General features: G+C 48.4%; 1 protein-coding gene across 1 annotated transcript; it reads left to right on the top strand.

Moving 5' to 3' along the window:
• Positions 1-2,361: 2,361 nt before the first annotated feature.
• Positions 2,362-18,871, top strand: pinx1 (PIN2 (TERF1) interacting telomerase inhibitor 1). The gene is made up of 7 exons (XM_076170862.1): positions 2,362-2,414; positions 2,986-3,095; positions 3,200-3,292; positions 3,458-3,539; positions 4,333-4,422; positions 7,773-7,855; positions 17,552-18,871. Exons 1-7 carry the CDS (start codon positions 2,396-2,398, stop codon positions 18,149-18,151), a joined length of 1,077 nt encoding a protein of 358 aa, XP_076026977.1. The 5' UTR covers positions 2,362-2,395; the 3' UTR covers positions 18,152-18,871.
• Positions 18,872-20,507: the final 1,636 nt, after the last annotated feature.

The raw sequence follows: 20,507 nt of genomic DNA, 5'->3' as shown, positions 1-20,507 counted from the left end.
TCCTTGGTCGTCAAGGCCCCCGGTGTTTTGTCCTTTGTCATGTAACAGGAATTGCTTGGTGTGGAGCAGCTGACGTTGTAGCAGAAAGGCGCTTAGTGAAGGAGCCCAGACGAAACATAAAGAACCTAAGGAGGGGGGGGGGGCTTGGCACCGCGCCAGAAATGCTCTGCACCGCATAGAAACCTGTTGCTATGGCGATGCAGGCCAAGCCCTTAACCCACTACCACAACAACCTTCCTACCCTCCCGCCCTTTAAAGTAGATCCAGGAGATCTGTGCTTACATCGCTGTATCGGCCAATCAGAGCTCTACGCAGCAGCGGCTTCAACGTTCCTCCTTTGTACTTATGTGTCACACCTGAGAGACGTGAGAGTGGGTTCATCAAAAGGGCGGCGATCCTTCAAGTAAATCACATTTCTCTCAGGAGGCTTTCATAGGAAACAACACATTTCATGTCAATTTGATTGCTCCACTGGTCTGGAATAGGATTCATACTGTGATGGTCAGAAAATCAATTTGTACTTTGGGAGCTATTTATGTTCTCTGTAAATCAGCAGTGAGCTGTAAATTCAAAATGCATCCGACAGCTCTGACCTGCTCTGACCCCACCAGTGTGAGCACAGCTTGAAAAATGTGCTACATTTCCCTGAACATCTCAACCATTTCCCTTTCCGTCAAAAGTCTAAAATTGTTCCAATCAGATCATCACTGATACACTATAAAGACTTTGACGATCGCATTATTGTTGTTATATCAAGTGGACAATATTCACTGTCACTGATTCTTGCTGAGCTTCTGATGCTGTTACGCAATCACCTCTTAATCCAATACAGAGCTAGAACTAACCTCGATCAGATCAGATTAGCACTTAGGTGTTGCCCACTACACAGACTAAGGCCCCCTGACCCTGGAACAGCAGATTAAATGGACGTTGTTCACTTTAATCCCCTGAACAGAGCTGTGATTAGTCCAAGGCTCTGTAGCAAACATAGCCAGTGTCTTTCTTCTCCTTTACATAGGACAGAGTGGACCAATGTGCTGCTTATCTAACATAATACTGGGAGATTGGTACAATAACATCCATTTATCATCACCTTGTTTTACATATACAGAGTACAAACCCAATTTGAACAGAGCTGACATTCACTCCTTCACAGTAGTAGTTGTAGTAGTAGTGTTCTTTTATCTACCTTTGTTGAACACACTTATTGTGTAATGTAATGTACAGTAGCGAAGTAAACATGTTTGGTTGTGACCTTGAGGACACGTAAGACATGTAAACACACATATCTTCATTCCTTTCTGATAGCATTGATAAAAAATTGCAAGAAAGCTTTGGTAAACAAAAAGTTACCTACGGTCACACACACACCAGTACAATAACACAATGAGCTCAAAGGCAAATACTGCAAAAGAACCGACCTTCCGCGTTATACAGACATCTGCTGACTCGTTCTTGGATTAAAGGAGCTCTGACAATTTGTGGAAACTTGGCCCATGACTGCGTGATCAGTTTTTGCTGTAGATCCAGGAAATATCTGACCATTAAATAGTTAAATAAAAATTGGGCACGTCTCATGAAAACTCGACTCAACCTGTATCCTAACTGCTGCCCACAGTAAGAAAGAATTTACCACAAGAAAGAACATTTAAATATTTACTTCCCTTGCAACACTGCAGTCATAAGAGTGTCGCTGTGTCATAAATGTTTTTGATTTGTTTGTATTACAAAAGTGCAAAAAAAGCTGAGTCATTCAAAAAACAGGAGCGCCTTAGATTTAACCCTTCAATGACATCCCTACCAAAAAACTATCAATGGGTTATTGTGTGTCAGCATGAATCCTGAATCCTGCGGGTGAAGTATTATGATCACAGGAACAGGGAAAACATTGTTACAGTACAAAACGTGAGTGTGTTTGGGGGGGGAAACACTTCCAGCTGTCGGCACGTTACGTAAGGCACAAGCTTGAGTTACACGTGGGAAATATCTGAACATTAAATAGTTAAATAAAAATGGGGCACGTCTCATGACTGCATATTTTGGATGCAAAAATATGTTCCTATGGTGACACTCTTGGTAAAAGTATTCGCTCTCCGTGTGCTTTTCAATTAAGGCTCGTTTGCTTTGCCACATATGAATTGCAAAGGCTACGGCGCCCTCTGTTGTCATTCCAAACTTACTGCAGTGAGGAAAACCTAACTTGAATCAAGATCAGCAATTTAATTTTAATTTCATTTGCACAATATGTGTTCATTCATATGTAATACGAATCTCCGCATACACGACATTATTTATAATAATGTCGTGTATATTTTGCTAACGAGGACAAACATTTCAAACAGGCATTTTGTTGGGCTGCTACCCGACTTCCGCCAGGGAGTTGAAGGACCTCAAGATGTCCATGCTTGCCGAACGTGAGTAACTTTCCATCAGTTTTAGTTTATTTTCGCTTCATTCCATTAACGTAACAGCACGTGTGATTGAATTTATACAAATTTGTTTACCACTCGTTATTAGATACCAAAAGACGTATCCCCATATTATTCCGACGCGTTTTAAGCTTCAAAGTATCTATGCGGCTAGCGTTAGCAGTAGCTACCTCAGCCGGTGTAAACACGTGTGCTGCCGTGTTCGCATCGCTCACAGTTTACAACAACACGCCTTCAGCTTGTTAGCGCTTGACCGTATGGACTCTATGGGTCAAAGATTTGCTGTGTGTTGTGTTTTTAGTAGCCATGACTCTTTGTTGGGGTAAAGCAATGTGATCCTGACGATTCCACTGACAACCGCCTGTCATAGAGCTCACGTGTGTGTTTGTGTGTATATGATATTTTAAGGTCTTTGCTCGATTCCTCCCATGGATGGAGACGATCGTGCAGGATTCTGTTGAAATCTATGCAAACTGTCACAGCCAATTTGTGGAAGTCTCATCTATATTGTTGTTGTTATTATTATGGATTAATTGAAGAAATAATGTCTTTGCAGCCCGGAGGAAGCAGAAGTGGTCTGTTGACCCCCGGAACAGCAACTGGAGCAAGGATGAATCCAAGTTCGGCCAGAAGTTGCTGGAGCGTATGGGCTGGTCCAAGGGCAAGGTGTGTGTGTGTGTGTGTGTGTGTGTGTGCGCACGCGCGTGTGCGTGCGCGTGCGTGTGCGTGGAATGTTGACATGATTTCTGTGATCTGTGTCTGGTTGACAGGGTTTGGGGAAAACTGAGCAAGGCTCCACCGACCACATCAAAGTCAAAGTGAAAAACAACAGCCACGGTCTCGGAGTCAACGCCAGCCACGAGGTCAGCCATCTTACCTTTGTTGTTGTCATTGGAACTGTTTAGTTAGTTTGTACAGTAGATGTTGCCCTCTGTCGTCCATCTTTAAACTCTCACATTAGCACCAGATCAGAGACAGTGTGATTGATTTGTCACTGTGTATTCACTGTATGTCCGATGCATTGGTAGGATAACTGGATCGCCCACCAGGACGACTTCAACGAGCTCCTCGCCCAACTGAACAGCTGTCATGGTCAGAACAGCAGCAGCGGTACGTGACGGCAGCTTTTCACTTGAAGCTCTGGTTAATGTTGCTCATCTGTGTCATAGAACGTCAAATCATCTCCTCGCTTCCTCCAGTGTGGCACCACAAAGCCTCAGAACAGCACACACACACACACACACACACACACACACACACACACACACACACACACACGCACACGCACGCTGGTTGGCTGCCGCTGAGAGATAACATCTTCTGGCAGCTGTTCTCAGACTAGGTTACGTTCACATGTTTATCAAAGGCCCTGCACACACACACACACACACACACACACACAGGCACTTTCACATATTTTGAAAGATTAGACCACTTCTCAGGAAGGTGTGGGTGTGCTTGATTGACATCTTTGTTTTTGTTTGCTCACACTGCTGAACGTGGGAGAACAACTCAGACATCTTTTATAACATGTAGAGTTTGGTGGATGCAGCTAATAGCTCCTCCCACTTTGAGCCCGATCACAGAGTTAAAGTGACTGTTTGGGCGTGTCCACAGCATTGTCAACAGCTGGTCAAGATGCTTAAGACATCAGATCTGCTGCTTGTATTGACATCATGGTGGAAAGTAGCTCTGTCTGGTCTGCAGGTCCAGCTGTCGCACAGTAGAGGGCGCTACACTGCAACACATGAGGCGTTCAGCGGACATGAGCAGTGTCACAACATCAGTGTGCCGGAAACCAAATCATGCATTGACTTTGGTACAGATTTAGAACAACTCCAATGTGATTCTGTTGCATTTATGTATTTGTTTATTTATTGTGCTTTTGTTGTGTTTCTTGCAGACGTCCAACCAGAGGAGCCGAAAGGCTTCAGCCTGGAGGAGAAGTCCAAGACCTCCAAGAAGCGCGTCCATTACATGAAATTTGCCAAAGGTGAGTTTGTTCTCTCCGACCAATGCCAAGGTCAAAGGTCGCTCCACCTCTTAGATCGTAAATGGCTTTTTTTTCTGCCGAGCCGCCCTTCATTCCTTCCCCTTCCTCCCCGTTTCTGCTACCGTCGCCCACGCCCGCCCGGTGCTCTCACGCCCGGTCAGACTTCTCCTTCGCCTTCCCCGGAGCCTTGGCGCTCTTGGCTCAGGCCGCGGTTGCTGAGTCGCCCCGGTCAGCGCGAGGGGAGGTTTATTAATAACTCTTCTCCTTCTGCTTTCATTACTCCTTTACACGTCAGGAAGTGGAGATTTGCTGGCCAAGGCCGGTTCACTGATAGGCAAGAGAAGAGAGTCTGTGGTGTTCCGGACCGCCGGACACCCAAATGAAGAAACTCGTAAACCCATATTTTACCTTGGTGGGTTTTGCTTGATGGAGCTGCGTGGATCCATATCGCACCAAAGCTCAGCAGCATCTGTTGAAGTCGTTCCAGCGGGAATCGCTTCTGTCGTCGGGTTCAAACGTGCATTATCAGGTCGGCGTGCTTGAGGGGGGAAAAAACACAACTCTCTCAACTTGTGCCTCACCTGGAAGAGACTTTTACATCTTGCGTCATTCAATAGCCACTTCCTATTTCCTGTTTGGGGCATCTGGCGTGTCCATTTACTGGCCCCCCCCTCAAAAAAACAACAGCTCCCAGGGGCCGTGCGACCTATCAGATGACCCCGGCAGATAAGAGCGTGGCCTCCGTCTCCCCCTCAGACCCTTGGCCGTGTTATTGTGATCTTATTTTGGCCTCGTCCCTGACAGATACGATGCACCGACGCGCCACGAAGGCTGATTACGCTCTGATGTTTATGATGCTTGTGAACTTGTGCTCCTTATGTCATCTTTGCACCCTGATCTACGTCCCCTGATCCTCCTGGACGTCAATTCTAATCCATTTCAGAAGCTTCCTTCACCTTCTGCCATCACCGGTGGCTTCGTTTCAGAGACTACTCGTCGCCCTCCGCTCAAATCTACAGGAAATCGAATCTCCTCTCAGCTTGTGGCTCTGGCAACGCGGCACAACGCATACCGGTTACCACACACGGATGCCTCAACTGTCGTCACGCAACAGTTGAGACGCACATCTTGTTTGTCCGTAAACGGCCTCGCAACGTCAATTAGAAACCCGAGATCCCAGCGTCACACGGGTTTTAACTTTCAGCTCTAATCGAAGCGGCCAAGTTATTAATTCCTTTTCGATTTATGCTCGATTTCGCCAATGTATCGTTAATAAGTCGCCGTTATGGAAGAAGTCTCCATCATGATGTCGCACCACAGCGTCCAGAGTTTGGCCTGGATGGGCGCGGGGCAAAGCAAAGTGTTACCTGGCAACCCCGAGTGCCCTGCAGCGCCTGTTTGCATGCTTCAGGCGTGCACTCCGTTCCCCCCTCCTCTTCCTTCTCCTCCCTGCACCGCTGTTGCCAAGTTAAGGCTTTGGTAATGGATTTAGAGTTGCTAAGCTTGTTACATGAGAAGGTGGAAAGTTGACTGTTGGGTATAAGTCTCATAGATTTACATGTATTGGTGAGGAGATTATCCCCCGTGCGGTCAAAGGTCACCCGCTGTATCCAGGTTTAGGGCGCAATGTTGCACGTAAGAGCGGCTTATTGTCAAAACTGACACGTTTGGGTGAAGCTCAGTGAACTTTGTATTTGTTGCGAAATGTTCCGGCCGCAAAAGTGTCAGAAAGCTCCGCCACACATCCCCGTAACCTCTCTCCATATATGCCGCCTCCTCGCTCTCCCTCTCTCTCTCTTCCTCCCTCTCTCTCTCTCTCTCTCTCTCTCTCTCTCTCTCTCTCTCTCTCTCCTGCCTTTTTATCGATATCCTGCCCGGGCTCCCTCATCGCCCGGCACGGAGGATTGATGGCCTTTGTTTGTCGGGGGAAGGCACCAAAATCTCTGCCGCTCTGGGGGCCTGGGACCTGCGGCGTAAACCAGTAACCCAGTTTTAATTGCCGCCTCCATCCGTCACCTGTCGAGGCAGCGAGGGAGGTTGATGCGGCGTTTAACTGCAGCTCGCCGGCCGCTCGCTTTCACCTGCGCTCTTTTTTTTTCGTTTGTTGCATATTTGTGTGCAAACTGAGCAGGTCGGGTCGGCGGGTCGTCTTGATGTGACATCCTCAGTTAGTCTGGCTTTGTTTGTCTTGGCTGTGTGTGTGTGTGTGTGTGTGTGTGTGTGTGTGTGTGTGTGTGTGTGTGTGTGTGTGTGTGTGTGTGTGTGTGTGTGTGTGTGTGTGTGTGTGTGTGTGTGTGTGTGTGTGTGTGTGTGTGTGTGTGTGTCAGTCCCACTTATCAGATTTGTAGATTTCTCGTGGAAGCCTCTCTCGCTCTCTGCGCTCGTCCCGTTTGACCAGTTTATGCCCGCCTGACACTTGTTGCCGTCTCAACCGTGCCCTTGGAAACCAGCGTGCGCTCCGTAACACTTTCCAACTGCGGTGCCTTCCCCCTCCCCTCCCCTCCCCCCGGCCTCCATCCTGCCTCATGGCGTGCGGCCACCTCGGAGCGTTTAATAGGGAAACGTGGTGTTAAAGCGCCGTTTTATCTCCGGGTTTGCCGTTTGCTCTTTCACCTGCTCGCCTGCAGCCTGAGTGAGTTTTGACGGCTACTTCCTCCTCCAAACAGCACAAAGGTCAAATAGGGGAATTTTACTTTAAACCTGGGGTCAGTCGATGACAAAATGCCCCCCCCCCCTCCTCCTTCTTCTCTAAAGATATTTTGGTTGTGCGCTCGGCCGCTGGGTTTCTTGGTTTTACCTCCGCAGACCTGCAGCAGCTTTCAAAGCGGAGAGCAGGCGAGATGGAGGTTCTAAAGCAATAAATAACCAACCAAATGTTATCAGGGCCCCGCTGAAGGAAGAGGATGCAGCTGTACGAACAGGACCCGGGGCCCCGAGACGGACGGCTGTGTGCTCCAGGAGCCTTTGAGGCCCGGGCTTTAAAAAAAAAAAAAAGAATAAAAAAAACGGGAATGCGGGGGCGTGGCCTTTCAGACCTTCGCCGCGGGTTTATTTTTCTTTGCCGTTTTATCCCTGGAGCAAGAAAAAACACAAACCCACCCTCGCTTGACTCGGAGACCACAACACTGACACACACACAGGCACACGCACACGCACACACACACGCTTTTAACTATTTCAACCAAGATTTTGTAATTGCATTTTCAGACGTCTGCTTTCAGTGTTTATTAATGATGATGTCATTTTCATCCTGTGTGTGTGTGTGTGTGTGTGTGTGTGTTGACTCATTCTGTAACATGGCCTTTTTTAGCCTGTATTCAAACCTAAATGGTGTTTTATTCCTCGTGCAGGGAAGGATCTGTCCAGCCGCAGTGAAACCGACCTGAACTGTATCTTTGGGAAGAGATCAAGATCTGCCAAAGACCCTGAGCAGGTGAGTGAGACACACACACACACACACACACACACACACACACACACACACACACACACACACACACACACACACACACACACACACACACACACACACCTGTAAAGCTCCACGTCTCCTTTTCATGCTCTAAGATTGTATGAAGGTGAGAAAGACGCGTTTCCTCCTGCAGCTTTTCTCGACTTGGGTTTGTTGTGGTTTTGTTCCCCCGGATCAACCAGGAAGCTTCCTCATCGCGGTCGTCGTGACGAATCCAGCGGCGACTCCTATTTGCGGCGTCTCTTGACTCATCTGTTGCCGTCTCCTCTGCAGCCTGCGGTCGCAGATTAGCGGCGTCACGGCGTGCAGCTTTAACTTAACCACCGTTAGCTGCAAGAACGCCCAAATCCAGTTAAGGGATTTTTACTCCCCACCGCTCGCCCTCTTCTTCCCTCCTGACCCGCGGCGGCCAAATCGAGCTGCGGGGCGTCATCACAGGCGAAACGTAATCGTGTGAGGTTTGCAAAAAAAAAAAGTGAGCAAAAAAGGCGATGATGCTTGCAAAAAGAAAGAAGTTTCCTTTCTGCTGGTTGCTCACTTCAGACGCCACCGTGACGCCTGACCTCCAGCAGCTGCAGGCGGCGTTTCGAGAGTGTAAACACACTTCACCAGCCGCTTGTCTTGGAGAATCAAGACGGAGACTGAATTGACTCGTCTCTCTAAATGAACTTCAATGACGTTTAATCATCCTTAATCAATCAACCTAATAAAGTGTGGATGCCAGATGAAGCACTCAGGTGAATACGCTTGTTATGTCTTTGTTGCCCCGGGCGATTTGTTTTAATTGAGATGAACGACGTCACACGTGAGCTGACATGACTGAACGAAGAAATCATTTCATAAATGCGAATATAATATTTAGCTTAGTTGTGCTGACCGACCCCGACACACACACACACACACACACCCACACACACACACACACACACACACACACACACACACACACACACACACACAGAGCAGCCTTCCTCTGTTTTTCTCTCCAGCGTTTGGCTTGAAGAAATTGGCATCTTAAATTCCATAAATTGTGCAAAAAACCCAACTCCCCCACGAGTCAGAGCCATAACATCACAATGGCCGCCGCTCCCTGGTTGATAAACACTAGAGATGCAAGCAATACACACCGTCACCTCCCCCCCACCACACACACACATACACTCGAACAAACACACACACGCCTAATCGTTTGGTTATGGCTTGTTGTTTTTCTGCCATTGACCGCATCGAGAGCACTGGACACCGTTACAATGGCGTCCCGTGAGGCCCCGCCTCCATCTGAGCATTCTGGGCAAAAGGCAAAGAAACTGACGGACCAATCGAGCTTGGCGGTGTCGCGTAGGATCTCCTCTGACCTCGACCGTCACACTAGTCTGTACGTAACGGTCGGCCGCCATTACGACCCCCAAAGAACCAAATCCAGCCTCCATCAGTTAGTGGGCCGGTCGGTCACATGACTGCGTCCAGACCAGGTGAGGGAGGCCGGGGGGGACGGGGACATAGCTGGACCGGCCTCTCCAGAACAGTGTCCCCCTCCTTCCTTCTCTCATGAATCTTTCACCCACGCCACCTCTCTTCACTCTCTCTCTCTCTCTCTCTCTCTCTCTCTCTCTCTCTCTCTCTCTCTCTCTCTCTCTCTCTCTCTCTCTCTCTCTCTCTCCTCTCTCTCTCTCTCTCTCTCTCTCTCTCTCTCTCTCTCTCTCTCTCTCTCTCTCTTCTCTCTCTCTCTCTCTCTCTCTCTCTCTCTCTCTCTCTCTCTCTCTCTTCCCCCCTCTAAGGGGTTTTCCTTCCTCCACAGCGACGGTGCTTCCTGTTCGCTTCTTATCGCTGCTCACAACGCTCCCTGAAACGCAGACAGGCCGACGCAGACAAACGCACATTCTCAACACACACACACACACTGCTCGTTCAAAGACGGGAGGGTTTTTGTGTTAAGGACACCTGAGCAGGTTATTCGTTGTTTTTGACACCGTTTCTCTCTTTCTTTGCCCTTCTGCTCATAAGTCGTCGTCTGTAGCGACACGAAAAATGTAACTAACATTTTAACTGTCAGATAAAAGTCTACACACGGTCGGTGTCGTACTCGGACTCCCGACCGCCCGACCGACGCTGCTGGCCCTCGAAACGCGATGGGCCGCGGGGCTGTAAACGGAAGCAAACTCCATTTACAGACAGAATGGAGCGATGCTGTATCAAAATATGAATCCTTCTTAAAAACACTCGCAGCCCGACACCCAGAGCTTCACCGTCTTATCTTTAAGCATAATTGACATCTACCAAATGTGATGAATTACAAACTGCGTGCTGGGCCTGCATCACTTCCACCTCCTCGTCCCTTCACCCTGTAAATGTATGCTGGAAGCCATTATTTACCCTCCCTGACCGCTCGTGGTGATCAGGTTGTAGTGGAGCACCTGTCCATCCCCACCGCTAGCCGTTATCCATCACCCGTCCCACGCTCGCCGGCCCCCCTCGGCCCCCGGCCCCCGGCCCCCCTCCCGCGCCCCCTCGACACAATTACTCACCTCATGACAAACGACAGCCGCTCCTCTGCCGAGATATCGCACAAAAAAAAGAGAGCCCCGGCCACTTCTAAATGAAGGCACTTTGGCAGCCCCGTGCTCCCCGCGCTTATCGGCGGGCGAGCAGTGCCCCTGGCCGTCCTGCGTCCCCCCCCGCCTCCTCCTGCCCCCTACCCCGCCACCTCTCCCTCACCCCTCCTCCAGCTCTCCGTGCCCTCCTCAGGGGGTTTAGTTAGGGGAGCCACACGGAGGGGCCGGCCCGGCTTGATTTATCTCCCTCGCCCCGCTGCCCGGCCACTCAGGCAGGCCGAAAGAGCCGACGAGGCTCCAGCGGGCCCTCGGCTCCAAAGCCCGGCATTAGCTGAAATAAACCATTCTGCCGCCCAGTGAAAAATGTCCTCTGATTGGCTAATTAATCAGTCAAAGGGGAGCGACGCGGCTTGTGACTTGAGGGACCCGAGCGGGCGACCGCAGAGGGCCTGCTGATAAATAGACTCCCCGCCGATTCATACATCAACAAAAGTTAGTCATTTTTTAAAGCCGCCAGCTCAGATGAAAGGTGGAAACCAGCCATAGTTCTATTTTTTTTCTTTCTCCCTGCTACATTTCTTGTTTTTTTGGCCGTGTTGAGCAGGAAAAATTCAGTTTGCTTTCATTTTTTCCCCCCTTCATTATCATTTTGACTCTAATCACCGGTTGTTGTGAGCTCGCTCTGATGGAATGTCCGCGCCTCAGGAGAAATCATCCATACCTAGTCACCATCTGTGTCAAATCTAATCTCCCGTGAAGTTATTTTGTAAATAAGCCTCTATGACGTTTATTTAAATTCACCTCAAAGCCGCTGGAGAGTTGAATTTACTTCCGTTTGCTTCCCCGGCCAAAAATGGACTTTTAATGAAAACTCCAGTCAGCTCAAACAAATCCACTTCTGCCTCCTGCGCTGTTTGTCTGATGTTTTGTCACTAATGGGAGCCAATTGGAAGATCACAGGGAAAATTCTTCCGCTTACATCAACATCGCTGCGAGTCGGAGGAGTTCATTACTGCTGCACTCCTTAAAATGTCGGGAATGAAAAATGGCAGGGTGTAATTTGGTGCGCGCCTTGTTTTGACTCTTGAAGCCTCCAGTCAGACAGTTGGTATGGTGCACCCTGCTCTAGGGTCGGCGTGACCCCTGCGCCCTCTCCCACTCCCACTCCCGCTGAGGCACAAAGGGCCCGGGATCGGGGCCTCGTCGGGTGGCACCTGTTGCCGTCTCTCTCCTGCCCACGCCGCGTCCACATGAAGGATGGCACGTCAGCGGGGGCTCCCCTGGCACCCAGCGTCTTAAGGAATATGGGCCGATTGCGAGGTTGGGGCCCGGAGAGTTTGGCAGATGCGGCGGACCGGGGGCGGGGGCGATGGGCGGAGTCGAGCGGAGAAAGTTTGCTGACGGCGCACAAGCAAAAATGTGTTTTCTGTGTAAAAATTCTCCACCCGAGGTTCTCACAGGTTGCTGCTGAGGCCTGGGAGGCTCGGCGGGAGAATCTCCAGTCAGAGGCTCACTTAGTGATTCTTCAATGAGTGTGTGTGTGTGTGTGTGTGTGAAATGTTGGATAATCGTTATCAATTAAGACTGTTAGTTTGACTGCTTTACAATTGTCCAGCTGATAACATTGTGACTCTAAGGATCTATTAGCGCTCATTTAACGCCTTTGATTGTAAGATAACTACAAAGCAAAGTGTTGCTTTGAGCTTTGGTGTTGAAGGTGTGTGTGTGTGTGTGTGTGTGTGACGCCGGTGCCGGTTGAACGAGCCTCTGCGCGGCTGCGTGCTTGCGTGGCTCTTTGTCAGACGAGCTCTAATTCATTCTCAGATAACATCTAATTGCCTCCAGCCAAAGCTCTGCCTCTCCTGTTTGTTGACGAGGCCTCTCTGCTTCTACCGCCGCAAAAACACCCGCCAATTGACAACCCCCCCGACACACACACGCACGCATACACACACACACACACACACACTTACCACCTACCTCCCTGGCAGTTGTGTGGACGGCTCCCTCCCTCCCGGCCATGCCAGCTCGCTGACACTTACAGATTAGCGCAGGACAAAAAAGAAAAAGAGGGCGTCTGTCTCTTAGTTACGGGCCTGGGCGAGGATGCAGGCTCGGGGTAATTACCGCCTGCTGAAGCTAACCGCCCAAAGATTTCCAGCCCTCTTGGCTGTTTACAGCCACCGACTACCGTTTAATCACTGACTCTTTAATCTAATAAATCACAGCCGGGGGAAAAATAATCACTATCTCCTCTCTGTGGGGTTGAGGTGGGGGGGCAGCCGGCGCTCTTCAGGGCGGCTTTGTCGCCGAGCGTTTGCGGTGTTGAACAAGCGCAGGGCAGTCACGCCGCATGCATAATGTCTTCATTTGTTACTTATGATAAACGTTCTCGCACCTGAGCACAAAGTGCAATTTTTCAAAACCTATTTTTTGTGTTTTGTCTTTATTAAACACAGAAAGTATCGCCTTTAGTCTCTGACTTTCAGGAACCTTCCATGTGTGGCTTCTAATGGACTGTGGTGGAACGTTGCTTCTCGCCTCCAACTTCATCACTTTGCGTTCATTTTTGTTTTTCCGCAGAAAAAGGAAAACAAGCAAGAGTATGACGTAGTTTTGAGCCGCTGGCATTTCTTCAAATACGGATGTGACGGTGAGAGAACGGTATGCTTATTTAACCCAGAATGAGGCGTCCACCTGTTTTCCTGTCCGCCCACATCAGGCTCATGAGGGATGGGGCGGCGGGCCGGTGTGTTCATCAGGGAGAGACAGCTGTGTAATCCGGGCCTGATCCATAGACCTCGAGTGCGGCCAAATTTATTATCGTGGCAGGACAATGAGGGCACACTCGTGCAATTAAGAGACCCGACCAATATCGGCCAGATATTATTGAACAAGCGGCGAGTAATGCAAACAGGCAGTTTCTTAAAAAATGAATGGATCGTGCCGCTGCGTCCCAAAGCTGATTATTCCTACGTCACCTTTCATTTGAAGTCGAGTTGTAATCGTTCGATATGAAACCGAAATAGTTGCACGATCTTGCATTTAGTTCATTTCCCGTTTTCTTCAGAATAGCATTTTGTTTTTCTCATCTCTTCATTCCACTGAGGGCCGTGCAGACTTGATTTTGGAACCGTCTCAGCTCTCCTATTACAAATGTGCAGCCGGTGTCACATCCAGTTATTGTTGGAAACATCAATGCATGAATGTTGATTTGATGTTCGCTTCATGTAAACATTTGAGTTAAATAGTTTGCTTTGTTTCTAATTTGAAAACCTCCTGGTAGAGCAGCACAAAGAGGCCAGATTCCCATTTTGAGAGCGGGAAGGATCCATTTATTACATCATATATTAAGCAAACAGGCTTTACAAAATGAGCACTTCACACTGTCAGTATGTGTGTGAGTAGGAATTAGTAAAACCTGGAATTATATAGGAAGAGATTTTCATTATTAATCTGTCAAATTATTCTAAATGTATAATAAATGAATCAAATATTTATGAATTCTGATCAGGAGAGGCCAAATTGTTGAAATATTTTGTTCAGGAATCCTCAACATTTATTTATAGTTCGTTTAAATTGATAAGAAATTCAGAAAAACATAAAATCCTTTTAAACTGGATAAGATACTTATAATGTAATTGACTGGTTTTGACACTTGGTCTGACTGGTCATTTCTCTCCTTCACATGACATTTGAAACTTAATTGAAATATCCCTAAAATGTTCTCCTTAAAATTCCAGGTCAATTGAACTCCTTGTGCAAAAACATTGTGACGTGTTTTGTCAAACTGGTGTGAATTTTCTGTAGATTTCCATTTTTTTAGGGGAAAAGTTTCACATGGAGTCTCATGAATCTCTGCCACATCCATCTGCGGTGTTGATTGACTTTCCTCTTCCTCCTCCTCCTCTTCCTCCGCAGTGCTCTGGCCTCTGTCTCTGCTCCTTGGCACGCTGCTCACCGCTGGCTTTTCTTTGGCTCCTCCAGCAGGGAGAGATGGACCTGGAGTGTCTTGAAGGAGGTGGCCTGTTGAATGTCTTTCCACCTTCCTCTTTTCTCTGGGACCCTCTGCGGGCCCTGGTGTGTTCCCTGCCCAGCCCCAGCCCCCGCCAGGGGAGCGAGCGGGAGCAGGAAGGGCCCCGATAGCCAGCCAGGCCGCTCCTCTGCAGAAGGAGTCTTATCTCGGAGCTGCACACAGTGCACTGAGCGCATCCTTTTCCTGGGGCTCAGGGTCTGGGAGGAGGAGCGGTAGACATGGCTGAATATAGGTGTGTGTTCTCCAGCCCTCTGCTCCTCAGCCACACCGAGTGCTAGTCCAGGATTTATAGACATTCTTCCCTTGTACCAGCCTGTATGGAAACTCTTTTTACAAATTGGTGAAATCCCTTCTTGAACGGCACAGATGGCTCACATGCTTCACCACTAAAGCTGCATTTACTTCACAGCACACACACACACTTTGCTTCTTAGAAACAACAAACGTTCTTATTTTGTTAATGAAAGTGTTGTAGAACTCTGTGACGTGAGATGGTAATGTACTCATACTACAGTTTGATGTAAAACTCTATTTAGTGTGAGCATCATGTCCTGAGTGTTTAGTAAGGTGAAGCTTGTATCAGCATTCATACAGTTAGTGTGTGTGCTGGCCTTCTAAACACCGACGCTTTATGACTGATGATGGGAGTGAACAGCCAGACACAATCAGAACCACAGAAAGGGACCAGATCAGGTTTACACACACACATTTCAGGTGGATACATAGAATACACAACATTCCCTGTCCAATAATGTAAATGATCAACTTAAAGGGCCAAAATCGGTTTGACCAGAAGTTTGTACGCTCGTCTCTCTCACGCACGCACGCACGCACGCACGCACGCACGCACGCACGCACGCAGGCACGCACGCACGCACACACACAGAGTCAGCATTACAGAGTGTCCAGCCTGTGGACACTGGGATGTACGACTCCGTCCCCCCCTGTCGGATCAGAGTCTTAATGGAGATCCCCGGGCGGTGGGGACAGAACCACATACCAAGTTCCAGGTACTTTTCTTGATGAAGGGGATGTTTCTCTCCCTTGCCCGCCCGCTCGCTCGCCCCTCTCCCTCTCTTGAGAGTAATTTCACAGGCAGTTCTAAAGTGGCCCCCAGCCATCTTCCCCCAAATCCCAGGTACATGTTGTTTGGCGCTGTCAGCTCTAAGCCCCCCCCCACCCCCCACACACACACACACACACACACACACACCCTCCTCCTCCCTCCCAGCCCCCTCATCTCCACTCTCCCAAAGCAGAGCCGATGCCATTGTGCGGTAACGGCGAGTATAGATTTTTTTCTCCGGGAAGTTGGAAAGTTTTGTCTAATGGTGTCTCTCACCTGAAGGCCCGATGCCCCTCGTTAGAAGTTGGGGGGTTTCGGTGCAGCCAAAGGTTCTGAGGGAGTCGGGGAAACTTTGTCCCCGTCCAGCTGGACGCCGGTCAAAGGGAAACATCAGAGCTCACACTCCTAACACTCCAGTGGGCGCAGGCAAGGTAGAATTTCTTGTGTAATTTATTGCTTTGAAAAACAAATCTGGCCTGAGGTCGATGAGCTTAGGAAGCATTTTTTGGTTCCGGATCAATATATTAGCTCTCACAACAATGACCATCTTTGTCTCCCAGGTGCAAACGTATTGATCCTTATGGAGCTTTTACTGGTTGAAGACTTATAACTGGTCTGTCCGTTCAACTCCCCAGGGTGGCAGAAGAGACACACTCTTATATTTCCCTAACACACCTCATTTAAAGTCACATGTGGAATTATGTATGTGTATGCAAACGCAGGAGAGGAATTTGATTGGCTCATGAATTACACACTGCATCTCGGTCCATGAAGGCCTCTCGTGACCTTTCCCCCTTAAGTGTCCACATTGTGTTCGTAGCCCATCGGTTCACTCGTCCGTCTCAATCAGCGCTCGGGGTTAAAGCGGCGTAATCTGCGTGTCAAAGCTTAAAGGCCGAACCAGGTGGCGACTCTACGCCGCCTTTTTTTCAATTTATCCCTAATCTGTAGAGTTTGAAAAATGCCGTCGGCTCGCCGCGTCTCCCAGGCAAACGCACGGAGCGGCGGCATTGTTTAGTGCGACTCTCTGGAGGAGGTTCTGCATTCTTCTGGACGAATCATTATGCATTGAGTAGGCCATTAGGAAAATGAAGACGAATGGGCGGCCGGGCCAAGGTGAGGAATTGTTCCCGCCGCAGAGTTAAAAAAATCGCCACTGTGTCGCGACTCTGTGGTCGGACAGAGTCGCTCCAGAGTCGCTGCAGTCGCTCTAGAGTCGTCGGCCCTCTGTTCAGAGCTCAGCAGCGACTGGGTCAGACCGGCTGAACCAATTTGAAATGAGTGATCGGGGCTCTGTGATCCCTTTCAACATCGCCTATCTTTCATTAAAGAAAAAAAAGTTTACCTTCTGCTTCAACAGGTTTGATCGGCTGCCATCGGTTGACTCCCCGTTTGGCTTCTTCTTTGATCCCAAATCAGCAAAGAAATGTGAAAATGTCTCTGACAGGTGCACATGCAGGAGTACACGCAATAACAAACTCCCCGCTCACGCTTTTTCTTCTTCATCTGTTGCTAAAAAACCTTACAATGCGTCAGCGGGAAAAGCCTCAAATAAACGCCGATGACACCAAAGCTGCGTGGGATTCGGTCGCAGACAGAAGCTCGCCAAGATGTTTCCTCAGGCCGGTGTCGCCGTGTTAAAAAGGCAGGAGCTCGTCTCTTAAACGAGGAGCTGACTGAGCGAGGACACGCCGCTGAGTGCTCGCTGCTTAATCGTCGTACCGTGTCAGCTTTAAGAGCGTCTGTGTGTCAGATGTCCAATTGTCCGCACACCTAAAAATACATGGGCATGTTAAAGTGATCCTTTAACGCCTATTGTTACACCAACATCCTATTCTGGTGGCTTTTCACCCAAAGATGTGCCGGGTTAATCTGCCAATGATGATTGATGAGCTCTTAAGTTCCCAGTCCACCAGTGTTTGCTGTCTATTTCTGTGTCGGTTCTCTAAATTCAGCTTTAAAGACTAAACCTCATCTTCTCATTTGTATCTTTTTCCGTCTAGGAGAACAATAGCAGCGATTCCCAGGGGGAGACTGAGGAGAATTTGACTCCTGCCACTTCAGAACTGGATCCGGAGGCCATCACCAAGACGGTGACCAGCACCCTCACCATGCAGGAGTACTTTGCCCAGCGGATGGCTCAGCTGAAGAAGGCCCGGGGTCAGACCCAGGACCCGCCGTCGCCACGCGAGACGGAGACCAGCGAGGCGTCGGGTCCTTCCGAGGAGGCGTGTCCCGATGCCGAGGAGCCCAAAAGAAAGAAGAAGAAAAAGAAGAGCAGAAAGGCTGCAGAGGAGATGGAAGAGGATTGTAGCGCTCCCGTTGTAGCGGAGGAAAGTGCGGAGCAGGAGCAGGCCTGTACGGGGACCAAGAAGAAGAAGAAGAAGAAAAGGAAAATGGCGGAGGACAAAGAAGCCGCCAACGTCGACTGCAGCTCTCCCTGTGGAGTGGAGCAGAGCTGTGAGGAGCAGCCGCCCTCCAAGAAGAAAAAGCACAAGAAACACAAGGTGGACCCGGACGCTGTTCCAGAAGACCCCGGGGTTCAGGAGGAGAGGAAACCCAAGAAGGACAAGAAAAAGAAGAAGAAGAAAGAGCAAGAATAGACGATAAGCACATCAGGTTCTTTGACATCAGCCTCCAACCCCGACGAGCTCTAAGGCTTCAGACTTTCATCCAGTTCATATCAAAATGGTGACACGGCGACAAACGTGTGGAGTCGCAAGCAGATCAGATGACTTCATTAAAGCCGCTCACCTGGAGACACTGGCAGGGAAAGTGACGGGTTCAATGTTTAACCAACAAGTCCCAACTTGCTGCGGACCGTTGTCACGCACCGTTACAGACGCTGGTGCTGAAGTGCCTTGCTCAAGGGCATCTGAAATGAACGATTCTGTTCAAGTGTGAATTCTGTGTGAAATGAGACACAGATGTCGTTTTTAAACACCTATTTTTTTCCAAGAAACTTAAAACGAATTGAATTAGATTTGACATTAACCCCCCCCCCGCCCATCTGTTGTAAACCACATGTCAAAATTAGTTTTTGCCCTCATTTTCTACCAATTTCATGCATTAACATGACTCTATAAAGTATTCCAGCTGATTTTAGATCCCAATGAACTACTTTTAACTTTCTCCAAGTTTATATGATGCCAACATTATATGAGGGACGCATTCTTCACAGATCACACACACAGAAACTTCACATATGCAAACAGTGTGCGTATGACAGGTTGACACATTAATGGGTCATGAGAACGCATACTCTTGGTCGTTTGAGTTTCCCGAACGCCTCAAATCTGTAAATAAATCATTTTCCGAACAGCCATCGTTCTTCTTCTTCTGTCACCAACAAGTTGTGAAATCTCAATTTTTCACAATAGTGAACCCTTAACAAGCTGGTCTTGTTCAGCGATGTGAGTGGGTGTTAGTGAGTCAGCAGTGAAAACAAGTGGCCTGCTTTATTCGTCAGAATGTGCTCTTTATGCTTTGTCATGCCACACACACATTCATGACATCACATAGCCACACAAGTGTCACAATAAGAAACATTTTGCAATTAACATCCATGCATGAAAATAATCATTTTCATTTGTGTGTCACCAGTCTCAAGATCATACACACAAAGTGAATTACATCTAATATATAAAGTAGGATTCAGTGAAATTACAATATGAACGCCTTTTTTCACTTTTTCAAAAATTTAGGGGAAACATAGCTTGGACTAAATTGGCAGCAATCAATCTATAAGCAGGATGAAGAGCAACACTTGAGCTGCAGCTGATTAACAGTGTTGTACGTGTGTGTCATGCTGTCACAGTGAAATATCTCCCTTTTGTACTGCATATAAAGATAAAAACCCTGTGTACAAGTCTGTGGTAGCCACATGTCCTACACACTGAATGGGCCAACAACAGCAGGCCGGTGCAGCTCCCACCCACACAGCGGTTACACACATCAGCCTATTAGTCATTGTAGAAACCCCCAACTGAGAGCTTTTGTGTGTACGGCTCCAAATTGCAAATATAGTGCGGTACTTCACTCTCTCGCACACACCCACACACACGCACACAGTTTCACACCAATGTTGACTTTCTCCGACACCTACTGCTGCACATGCATGAAGCCATGACAGGACAGCAAGAGGAAGTGCGGCCCTATATATCACCCATGTGCCTGCACTGTGCACAATCTGTGGCTTCAGGTGTCGTATCCTGTTCCTGTGTGTGAGTGTGTGTGTGTCAGCCTTCAGTTTGATGAGTAGGGGGGAACTACTGACCAATGTATAAACTCTTTACTATTGGATTGGAAAGATAGGAATAACAGAATTTGTGATGTTACACAACTGGGATCAGTGGCTGCAATTGTGTGTGAGTGTGTGTCTGTGTCTGCGTGTGTGTACTCTGCTGTGTGAGTGTGTGAGCTACTCCATGGCGGCGGCCCAAGAGTATCCTGTCAACAGGAACTCCTGGATTTGATATGCACCCGCCTCTGGCCACAGAAGGAAACTGATTTGTGGCCGAGTTAGTGTGTGCACACAGTGTTTGTTAGTGTGTGTGCACAGTGATTATCTCTCCTCTCTCGCTCAGATGTGTCCAGAAACATTCATCTGCACCCAAAACATGGAGCAATTCCTTCATTTAGGATGATGTCATGATAAGGGTGTTTGGCTTTGGGATATTGAAAAAGTGGTCAAATTCTGTTTTTTAATGATGTAATGGTTAAGATAAAACATTTTTCTTTTTTAAAACGAGCCTGGTAAGTTTGTGTTTTTGGAGCGTGACACAGCAGGTTGAGCAGTTACTTTGGAAATTGGAGAGGAGATGTGACCGAGCGAGTTAAGTTTACTCTGTGATGCGTTTAAGTGCTGCAGAACAGGTCGGATTAGTTAGCAGAGGAGAAACGTCAGGTGCGCGTGAAGTTTTTTCCTCGTTGGGTTTGGAAAGAAATCCAACAAAAAGT

This window comes from Genypterus blacodes, unplaced genomic scaffold, assembly GCF_046128005.1.
Source record: "Genypterus blacodes isolate CSIRO-AG114 ecotype Tasmania unplaced genomic scaffold, CSIRO-AGI_Gbla_v1 ptg000233l_1, whole genome shotgun sequence".
Taxonomy (NCBI): Eukaryota; Metazoa; Chordata; class Actinopteri; order Ophidiiformes; family Ophidiidae; genus Genypterus; species Genypterus blacodes.
This window is presented reverse-complemented; position numbering and strand designations above follow the sequence as displayed.